At 48.6% G+C, this 11,560-nt stretch overlaps 1 protein-coding gene across 2 annotated transcripts in view; it reads right to left on the bottom strand.

The window, feature by feature from the left end:
- The window catches only part of ADAM33 (ADAM metallopeptidase domain 33), a 92,591-nt gene extending 81,660 nt beyond the window's left edge, over window positions 1-10,931 (bottom strand). The window contains exon 1 of one of the 2 annotated variants that reach the window (XR_014501816.1): window positions 10,426-10,798. Coding sequence is in view for 1 of the 2 variants with exons in the window: in XM_083398283.1 (XP_083254409.1) it covers window positions 10,426-10,558 (133 nt within the window). In the remaining variant the exon portion in view is untranslated. Of the gene's footprint in view, window positions 1-10,425 lie in introns of both variants that reach the window. The other variant, XM_083398283.1, reaches the window with a different exon arrangement.
- Between the last annotated feature and the right edge of the window lie 629 nt (window positions 10,932-11,560).

The following is an 11,560-nucleotide window of genomic DNA, read 5'->3' as shown; positions in this document are numbered from 1 at the left end:
GCAAAGGAAATTGGGATTGGTCCCCCGAAATAGAACAGCCTGCCCATCAACCTCACATCTGTGGTCAGGAGGATAGAAAGTGAATACACAGCCACTCTGTGAAATTCAATGGGATAACTTGCTAAAGGGCTTTTTAAAAATAGGCTTAAGAAATCTATCTCCCTTGCCACCGCCACCGCCTCCCCAATTTCCTGCCACCGCTCAATTAAACATTCTCTCGGTGACTTGAAAAGCCTATTAAGGATAAGTAGATCTCAAAGGATCGTAAGCACCAAAACACATGAGCCCAGAAGTCGGTTCAAACAGCTACGCTGTACCTTGTTCAGGATCCCACGGGAGACATTTTCCTTTGCAAGCTCTACTTAAAGGAGTAAGATTTGCAAGAGGTCATGCACTGGTTAATTTAACCAGAGAAAGGAAGTTTGGGGGGGGGGGAGAGACATGCCTGGGACTCACCCCACAGTGCATCATCTTATAATTTTAATCCGTTCTAGCATTTTAACATTTGAATGCTGCAAGGTAGGCTTGTAATTATTTCTCGATTTTACTCTCTATCCTTCGTAAACTGCTTTGAGGGTTTGCTTGTTTTTACACTCATAGACTTGTAGAGTTGGAAGGGACCTCAAAAGTCACCTACAATCTCCTGCAATGAAGGAATCTTTAGCCCTATATGGGATTCGAACCCACAACCCTGGGATTAAGAGACTCCTGCTCTGCCAACTGAGCTTCCCCTGAGATTCAAGCCTTGTGTAAATTTTATGCATAACAGCTCAGTTGGTTTGAGCGTGGTGTCGATAATGCCAAGGTTGCAGGTTCAATCCCCACGTATGGGACAGCTGCAGATTGTATTGGCAAAACCTATTTGGTGTTTTGCTGCTTTCTGACTAGTTGCAGGATCTTAGCCAGACCTAGCAGAGTACACGCAGAATCCATGGAAGCAATTGGCGACTTGACTGCAGACAGGATAGACGAAGCAGGAACCAGGAACTTGTAGTTAGGTGTTTATTATATACAGTGGACTATTTACAGGAACAGAACATGGATCTTTAGCTTGCTCTCTCATACATGACTCACAACATGACACACAGAACTACTGAACTCCTGAACTATGAACTAACACATTCCAGTTAGTAGGCCATTAATTATCACTCCCTTGAAAGAGCTTGACCAATCATGGAGCTGTCTCCATGTCTCTGTTATCACCAGGCAGACTTACTCCTTCACATTGCCTTTTGGCTGTCTGCCAAACCTTAATTGATTCTGTGTGAGTAGCTGCATGTACACAGTTTCCCAACAGATTGCAGGGGGTTGGACTAGATGACCCTCAGGATCCCTTCCACCTCTACAATTCTATGGTTCTGTGAAATAACAAATATTGTACACAATGGCCTGCCACACTACCAAGGCAGCTTTTGCCCACAGGGCCACAACGCTCTTCCTAAAAGTTTGTTTAAAGTGGCCCATTTTTGCTACTTTTGACAACCCATTTACCGAGCATTTGTCCTGATTTGCTTCCACAAAGCTCTTGCAGTGGTTAGACTAGATCTATATCTATATTGGTATATTAATGGAGGAGAAAAAGCTATTGATGACTGTGGGAATGTTCAGGGATGCAGGAGAGGATATGTTGTCTGATAATAGCCTTCCAACTTGTGTTAACAAGTTCACAATTTGGCAGAGTAACATTCCCCTTTTTAAACTTGCAGCGGATGCGTTTGCTCAGGCTCGCTAAAGTCTCTATAATAACTGTTCTGGTATTTTCCCCTTATTCCCTCATAAAAGATAAGACACGACACAGCCTTCTATAAAAGTATAAAAAGGTTTACTCACACATCATTCTGTTTACAATAGGATCCCAGAAGGCAGACTTAGTTTAGAAAAGTAACATATACCTGGAAACTATCTCATAAGGAGACAGTCCCTCTGTCCTGTCTTGGCTAGAGGCCAAGAGAGCATCTTTGGCTAAGCAGATGTTGCTTCTTCGATGCATGTAGTCAAAGAAAGAGAGATGGCTGCCCATCCCTGTGTTTTTGTCGTTACCTGCACAGGTGAGGCCACGCCCACCTCTAGTCACATGCAGAGGAAGTCTGTCCCAGCCCAGAAGGAAACAGGAAGTTTACCTGCTGGCTGGACAAACATTCCTCCCCATGTGTAAACATGTTCACTCTAGGAATGTTGTACTTGACTGCTCTTGTGTTTCACATCCCACAATGACTGCTGTCCCTGAAGCTCTGCCTGCATGAGCAGAGACAGCAGTGTTTCTGAATGCCAGGGACTGGAAATCACAGGAGCAGAGAGTTGCTTTGGGGCTTGGACCATGTTTGCTGCTTTCCCATAACGGGCATCTGATTAGCCACAGTGAGAACAGGACCCTGGACTAGATGGGCCATTTGGGCCTGATGCATATTGGTGTTTTCAAAAAGAAAAAGTCCTCCTCTTTTAACTCTCAGGAGTGTTTTGCCAAGGAAGTTACCAGGACATCAGAGAATCGCTCAGCACCTAAAAGACTACTGTCCATAAAGCTCTGCCTCTATAGTCAAAAGAAGCAATGCTGAAGGATGCAGATGGCGCTGTGGTCTAAACCACTGAGCCTCTTGGGCTTGCTGATCAAAAGGTCAGCAGTTCGAATCCCTGCAATGGAGTGAGCTCCCATTGCTCGGTCCCAGCTCCTGGCAACCTAGCAGTTCGAAAGCACACCAGTGCAAGTAGATAAATAGGTACCATTGTGATGGGAAGGAAAATGGCGTTTCTGTGCACTCTGGTTTCCATCACGGATTTCCGTTGCACCAGAAGCAGTTTAGTCCTGCTGGCCACATGACCGAGAAAGCTTTCTGTGGACAAACACCAGATCCCTTGGCCCGAAAAATGAGATGAGCACCACACCCCAGAGTCGCCTTTGACTGGACTTAACCGTCCAAGGGTCCTTGACCTTTTACCTTACCTTCTGGAAACCACAAGAGGGGAGAGGGCTCTTGAGCTTGGATCCTGCTTGTGGGTTTCACACAGGTATCTGGTTGGCCACTGTGAGAACAGGATGCTGGACTAGAGGGGCCATTGGCCTGATCCAGTTACATGGTTTTTCTTAGGTTCTGGTGACTATACAGTCATACCTCGGGTTACAGAAGCTTCAGGTTGTGTTTTTTCAGGTTACGGACCGCTAAAATCCGGAAGTACCAGAATGGGTTACTTCCGGGTTTCGGCAGTCACGCATGCACGGAAGCGCCGGATCACAACCGACGCATGCGCAGATGCGCCACTGCAGGTTGCAAACCCTGCAGGTTGTGAACGTCTATCCTGCACAGATCGCGTCTGCAACCTGAGCATCCACTGTATCTAGTATTTATTAAGAATTTAGAATCATAGAATCATAGCATTGTAGAGTTGGAGGGGACCCTGAGAATCATCTGGGGAGACCCAGCCAGATGGGTGGGGTACAAATAATAAATTATTATTATTATTATTATTATTATTATTATTATTATCTGGTTCAACTCCCTGCAACGCAGTGGTCCCAGACAGGGATCAAACCTGCAACCTTGCCGTGATCAGCACCATGCTCTCAACAATGAAGCTATCCAGGCTCATTTAGTCTGATTCATTTGCAGGTAAAGAAATGCAATTGCGACACACTTCATAATCGGCACCAAGCTCACCCTGCGGTTACTGTATTTTTTGCTCTATAAGACTCACCTTTTCCCTCCTAAAAAGTAAGGGGAAATGTATGTGCGTCTTATGGAGCGAATGCAGGCTGCGCAGCTATCCCAGAAGCCAGAACAGCAAGAGGGATTGCTGCTTTCACTGCGCAGCGATCCCTCTTGCTCTTCTGGCTTCTGAGATTCAGAATTTTTTTTTCTTGTTTTCCTCCTCTAAAAACTAGGTGCGTCTTGTGGTCTGGTGCATCTTATAGAGCGAAAAATACGGTACCCACAAATCGCTGATTGGAAGAGGAAAGGGGAAGCTGGGAAGAGGAGGAGAGAAAAGAGCTGAGTCCAGCCTCTGCCAGCCTGGTCTCTTCCAGAAGTTTCGGACTACAACTCCCATCAGCCTCAGGGAGCACATACTGAAGGCTCGGGTAAGACAACAAACAGATCTCATTCAAAAAGGAAGGGAAGAGGGAGAGGAGGCTGTTCCGAAACACCTGTTCGTTCAGCATCCATCCTGCTTTGCTGGCACAAAGCTGATACAGTTGTTCCGTTATATCCAGCCCTTACTGAGCATCTGTTCTGATTTCTGTGCAAGGGAGGCTTATATGACAATGAGGGTTTGTTCGGCTGTCATCTTGATTTCCTTACATTGTGCTGACACCGCTTCATAATAAGATTATAAGAACATAAGGAGAGTCTGTTGGACTCACAGGGACCAACCAGACGCCTGTAGGAAAACCACAAGCAGGATTCTAACACAAGAGCCCTCCGCCCTCCTGTGGTCTCCAGCAACAAGGGGCTGAAACATCAGAGAAGGATTTCAGTTCAAAGCGTTGTAAATTTAAATTGGGAAAACCGGTAGAGTAAAAACGGGACTCCATGTTGCCATCTGGTGGCACAATGTTATATCGCACATACAACACATAATAATAATAATAATAATAATAATAATAATAATAATAATAATTATAATAATTTATTATTTATACCCTGCCCATCTGGCTGGGTTTCCCCAGCCACTCTGGGCGGCTTCCAACAAAGATGAAAAATACACTAAAATGCCACATATTAAAAAATTCCCTGAACAGGGCTGCCTTCAGATGTCCTCTGAATGTCAGGTAGTTGTTTATCGCTTTGACATCTGATGGGACGGCGTTCCACAGGGCGGGCGCCACTACCGAGAAGGCCCTCTGCCTGGTTCCCTGTAAGTTGGCCTCTCGCAGTGAGGGAACCGCCAGAAGGCTCTCGGAGCTGGACCTCAGTGTCTGGGCAGAACGATGGGGGTGGAGACGCTCCTTCAGATATACTGGACCAAGGCTGTTTAGGGCTTTAAAGGTCAGCACCAACACTTTGAATTGTGCTCGGAAACGTACTGGGAGCCAATGTAGGTCTTTCAAGACCGGTGTTATATGGTCTCGGCGGCCACTCCCAGTCACCAGTCTAGCTGCCGCATTCTGGATTAGTTGTAGTTTCCGGGTCACCTTCAAAGGCAATCCCATGTAGAGCGCATTGCAGTAGTCCAAGTGGGAGATAACCAGAGCATGCACCACTCTGGCGAGACAGTCTGCAGACAGATAGGGTCTCAGCCTGCGTACCAGATGGAGCTGGTAAACAGCTGCCCTGGATACTGATTTGACCTGTGCCTCCATGGACAGCTGTGACACAGACAGTAAATCACATTTTCTTTACCAGTCTAGATGAGTCCTGGGATTCAGATGCATTGCTGCTTCTAACTGTGGCAATCCATAGCCTTCTCCTCCACGAATTTGTCTCATCCTCTTTTGAAAACCTTCCAGGTTGGTGGCCAACACTGCCTCTTGTGGCAGGTAGTTCCACCGTTTAACTGGGTGCTGCAATAATAAATCGGCCCAGTATACCTGAAGGAGCGTCTGCACCCCCATCGTCCAGCCCGGACACTGAGGTCCTCCTCCAAGGGCCTTCTGGCGGTTCCCTCCCTACAAGAAGTGAGGTTACAGGGAACCAGGCAGAGGGCCTTCTCAGTAGTGGCACCCACCCTGTGGAACGCCCTGCCATCAGATATCAAGGAGATAAACAACTATCTGACTTTTAGAAGACATCTGAAGGCAGCCCTGTTTAGGGAAGTTTTTAATTTGTGATGTTTTATTCTGTTTTTAATCTCTTGGCAGCCGCCCAGAGTGGCTGGGAAACCTAGCCAGATGGGTGGGGTACAAATAATAAATTATTATTATTATTATTATTATTATTATTATTATTATTATTATTTCTTTTACATGCCCTGAATCTTCCAATATTTAGCTTCATTGAGAGTGTCCAGGAGTTCTGGCATTGTGAGAAAGGTAGAAAAGCTGTTGTTTTTAAATTTTATTTAACATAATTACTACAAAATATAAGCAAAATATTGGAAATACATACATATATATTTCAGATATGCACACATATATAAAAAAGAACAATAAAGGAAAAAGGAAGAAAATAAAAAAGAAAAAGGAATAGGAAAAATAAGGAGAAAAAGAAGAAGAAGAAAAGTTGGAAGAGTTTCTTCCAAATTTATTCTACAAATATCTCAATAATAAAACTCTAGCAAAGTTCCCTGCCCTGTTTTGCCTGTCCACGGATCTAAGCGACTTCCCTGTCCAACATCACAAAGACAGAGAGGGAGACTCTGGGCTGGACAGACACTTCTGAATCTGTCCCAGACTAGACCATATAGAGTCATAATGGAGCGTAACTAAACTCTGGCAATCCCAAGCCAGAAGAAAGGAATTTCCCCCAGAAACACATCTACAGAAGCTGAAACAGCAGCTGCACAGCATCACAGCCAACAAGGCACACCAGCACATGGGCGCCTGTCGTCGTCCCCCAAGAACACCCAACGCTCTTCGCGTAAGAACTGGCCCAAACCACATTTGCACCATGCGCTTAAAGCACCATGGTACCACTTTAAACAGTTGTGGTTCCCTCTTCTGCATATTGGGAGCTGTGGTTTCCTAAGGGTTCTAAGAGTTGATAAGAGACCGCCAGAGAACTAGAGTTCCCAGAACTCCCTGGGAAAGGGGGTTGATTGTTAAAACGCTCTGGGAACCGGCACCCTGAACAAACTACAGCTCCCAAAGGCAGTGGCGTAGCGTGGGTTGTCAGCACCCGGGGCAAGGCAAGTAATTTGCGCCCCCTAACCCGGGGCAAAGCAAGTAATTTGCGCCCCCCCCCCCGCTGCACTGTCCCTCCCCCAGATAGTCCCTCGCTCTCTCTCTGCACCGCACCATACGCCTGGCACCCTCCCCTCCACATCGGATCGGATTCGCACAGCCAGCACTGCAGTGAGAGAGAGTGAGTGAGCCAGGTTGGGGCAGAGAGCTGTGAGTGCGAGCGCACCCCCCCCCAGATGTTGCGCCCGGTGCGGCTGGCCCCCTCCGCACCCCCCACGCTACGCCACTGCCCAAAGGAACATAAGAGAAGCCACTGGATCAGGCCAGTTTGCCCATCTAGTCCAGCATCCTGTTCTCATAGTGGCCAGGCAAATGAGCCCCATTACCTTTCTACCTTACCTGCCTGCAGGAAACCCACAAGCAGGATTCGGCCACAAGAGCACTCTGCAAATCTGTGATTTCCAGGAACTGGTGTTCAGAAGCATCGCTGCCTCATGGCTGATAGCTATCTTCCAGATTCTGCTTAAAGTGATAATGTTGTACTTTAGATGAACTGTGTGAACGTGCCAAGTGTTAGAAAAATCAGATATGCCAGCTAGGCACTGAGCGACTCTTTAAACCAGGATTACAGCTGCGAAAACTGAATGCCCAGTTGCCAGTTTGGGGCCAGGCAGCTCGAAAGTCGTATTTTTCTGTACAGACATATCTCATGTTACGTTTGCTTCATGTTGCGTTTTTTTCAGGTTGGGTCTCGTGGCGACCCAGAAGTACCGGAAAGGGTTACTTCCGGGTTTCGCCGCTCATGCATGCGCAGAAGCGCTAAATCTTGCTGCGCACCTGCGCAGGTTGCGAGCTTTTCATGTTGGAACGGGCCTCCGGAACGGATCCCATTCACAACTAGAGGTACCACTATACAGTGGTACCTCGGGTTACATACGCTTCAGGTTACATACGCTTCAGGTTACAGACTCCGCTAACCCAGAAATATTATCCGGGGTTAAGAACTTTGCTTCAGGATGAGAACAGAAATCTTGCCCTGGCGGCGTGGCAGCAGCAGCAGGAGGCCCCATTAGCTAAAGTGGTGCTTCAGGTTAAGAACAGTTTCAGGTTAAGAACGGACCTCCGGAACGAATTAAGTTCTTAACCCAAGGTACCACTGTACAACTTTTTGCTTCCCGAAAATTAATTGTGATTGTGCAGATAAAATATAACGGATAGAATTCTGCAGGGTGTGTTGCTAGTGTGTGAAAACAGTCAAGATCCAAGGATCCCCAGGCATGCGCCTCCAGATGGTGGAGACGTCAGGTGCCATCCTGACACCCGGGCATCTTCACTTGGTCACAAGAGTTTGATAGCCAGGTGCAAAATGCAACCAGCACCTGGTGAATTTCTAACGCTGAATGTGCCCCTGGTGTTTTCCCTCTTTGGGCAAATCCTTCCTCCAAGCTGTGCCACTGACAAATCCTTATACAAAATGGAACTCTGGAGAACCACTATCCAAAATCCCAAGGAAGGGGAGAGTGTTACTGGACTCAGGGTCTGTTTGTGGGCTTCCCATTGTGGTACCCCCTTGATCACTGTAAGAACACTGTGTCCAGGGCAGCTGTCTGCCAGCTCCATCTGGTACGCAGGCTGAGACCCTACCTGCCTGCAGACTGTCTTGCCAGAGTGGTGCACGCTCTAGTTATCTCTCGCTTGGACTACTGCAATGCGCTTTGCATGGGGCTACCTTTGAAGGTGACCCGGAAACTGCAACTAATCCAGAATGCGGCAGCTGGACTGGTGACTGGGAGTAGCTGCCAGGACCATATAACACCTGTCCTGAAAGACCTATATTGGCCCGCAGTACGTTTCCAGGCACAATTCAACGTGTTGGTGCTGACCTTTAAAGCCCTAAACGGCCTCAGTCCTGTATACCTGAAGGAGCGTCTCCACCCCCATCATTCTGCCCAGACACTGAGATCCAGCGCTGAGGGCCTTCTGGCGGTTCCCTCTCTGCAAGAAGTGAGGTTACAGGGAACCAGGAAGAGGGCCTTCTCAGTGGTGGTGCCCGTCCTGTGGAACACCCTCCCAGCAGATGTCAAGGAAATAAACAACTATCTGACTTTTAGAAGGCATCTGAAGGCAGCCCTGTACAGGGAATTTTTTAATGTTTGATGTTTTATCGTGTTTTTTATATTCTATTGGGAGCCACCAAGAGTGGCTGGGGAGGTTCAGCCAGATGGGCGGGGTATAAGTAATAAATTGTTGTTGTTGTTGTTGTTGTTATAACACAGTGCTGTACTAGAATGGCCCCCTTTGGCCTCATCCAGCAGTCAAGCTTTTCTCTGGTTCCTATGCGCCACCTTTTGCCATCATTCAAGCCACCCAATCTGCCAACGGGCACAGAGAGGTAACCAATTCTCCAATGCACCCCCGAGTGGAGGGGCTCCCCAGACGAACTGAAGATTGCACCCTCCCTACCAGCAGCCAATCATGGAGCTACTCCTAATTCAGGAGCACATAGGATTGTGGGTACATTTCAAGGCTGCCAACTAGAATTGCCAAAGTTTTGTCTGAACTCTTAAAACACGGCACCCAAACTTGAAGCCTGGGACTGATTCTGCACACTGGTAATTTGGGGTGTAATTCCTTCCTGCTCACTGTTCGTAGTGCCCAGATACAGAGGTGGGGGCCTCTCGAGGTGGGGGCCTCTAGCAAGTGAAGATCTCTCTCCAAACCCAGAAACAGCCCTTCACCAGATCTATCTGGATAGTTAGCCTTGGTGAAGACTTGACGTTTTCATCCCCAGAAAAGTTTTTGAGTTTCTGCTGAAATGAGGCTGCATTTTAAAGTTGTATTTTAATCTTGTTTTTTAAGTTGTATTTCAATCAATTGTTTTATATCTGCTGTTAGCCGCTCTGAGCCCGGTCTTGGCTGGGGAGGGTGGGGTATAAATAAAATTTATTATTATTATTATTTATTATTATCTGCACCCAGCATCTCCTAAGAGTGACACCTTGAGCTCTCTCTCCTCTCGCCCACCAGGTATCAACGTGAGTGGCCCCCACCCCCATAGCCAGGAACACTCTCCCTACAGAAGCCAGGGGTCTCTCTGCCCCCTCTCTCCAAAAACAACCAGACCTGTTAAGCCTTTCTCCTGTGCTCACATTCACCCCAAAGAGCTCATATCCGTCCAAACTTACATGTCGGGGTGAGGGGTGCCTATTCACCCCAAATCCCTCAACCTCACACCCCACCCCCGCCACAAAACGAAACAAAACAAGAGCGAAGACCTGTTTCCATGCCCAGCCAGGAAGACTCACCCTTCACAGCCAACACCCCGGAAAAAAAACCCCACATGCCCAAAATTATTCCTTAATGTGACGGATCCATAATCCCAACGCGCAACGGCAGCGTGCAAGCTCGTTCTTTCGCCCCCTCCCAAATGCCAGGGTGAGAGGCACCCCCACAACCAGAAATCTCTCGGCTCTCTTGTTTCTCCTCCAGCCTCGGCTAAACGCTGCCCTTCTAAGCCACCGGCGCCTGCTAACCTTCTCCTACCGCGGAGACAACCGGCTGAAATCCCCCCTTTCTTTAACCGGGGTGGGGAAGGAAGAGGGGGAAACCCCATACTGACCCCCCAACCCAGCCACACCAGCTGTTCTTTTTACCTTGCACTTTGGAGATGCCAACGTTGCTGGAGAGAAGTAGCAGCAGGGGGAGCGTGGAGAGAAAGCGCTGCCCGCTGAAAAGACCCCGGAGCGCCCCGCGCGCCCAGCTCCGTCTCTGCGCTCCCGTCTCCATGCCAGACGGCTCCCCGGTCCGTCTCCTTCGAGCCTCCCCTGCCCTCTCAACTCTCTTCCTCTCCTTCCCTCCGCTCAGTCATCACATCCCTCTCTCTGCTGCCCTCTCGCTCCCCTCTTCCCCTCCTGCAGAATCCTCTCTCTCTCTCGCGCGCGCGCGCGCTCTCTGGTTTGGTCTCTCCAGCTCGGAGTTCCTTGGCTGCCGACTCTAATGAGAACCACATGGGCTGGGAAGAGCCCACCTCGCTTAGACTAGAGGAGCCCTCCTCCTCCTCCTCCTCCTCGCCTGCCCCAACAACCCCACCCTGCAAGGAGATCTCAGCTCCGGGATCCTTTCTCTCCCTTGCAGACGCAGGCGTGCGCTTTCCAAGAACGCGCGCCTGTCCAGGCGCACGCAGGCAACACCCTGGTCCCCGCGAAGCCCGACGCGCCCCGGCGATCTTGGCAGGACAAAAGTTCAAAGCGAAGGTGGCCAAAGCTCTTGGATAGAGACAGGCAGCTGTTGCAAAGCGCAGACAGCTCTGGCTCAGCCCCAGAAGCAGCTGCGAAACGCCGGGTCTCAGGGCGCGAACCCACACATGCCCCAAGGCCCGACAGATTTAACAAATCAATAGGCTGTTTGTTTCTCCTGCTCCGTTTTGTTTTTGAAATCCTTCGTGCAGCGTGGCGTAAGGGGCCCGCGTGAGGGGGGGGCTGTTTGTGCAGCCCTGCCACTACAAAGCCCATGATCCAGCGCCAGCACAACCGAAACATAATAAAAACCCACCCTCTGAGCTCGCACAGAGTTCTTTTCTCTCGTCTGGTCCCTAGCTAGCAGAAGGACAAGGCTTCAGGAAGAAACTAAGCCTGCATTTGTCATCCTCCCCCTGCAAAAAAACAAAAAATATTCCTAAGTTTACGTTTTGGACACAGTTCAATATAAAGCAAAACTCCATTCAATGTCTCTGGGACTGAATGGGCTTAAGCATGCCAAATTCTGCCTTTTGTATTTAAAGTTTGCACT

This window comes from Podarcis tiliguerta (assembly GCF_965153285.1).
Source record: "Podarcis tiliguerta genome assembly, chromosome: 9".
NCBI lineage: Eukaryota > Metazoa > Chordata > Lepidosauria > Squamata > Lacertidae > Podarcis > Podarcis tiliguerta.
The sequence above is the reverse complement of the archived record's forward strand: the minus strand, read 5'-3'. Positions and strand labels throughout refer to the sequence as shown.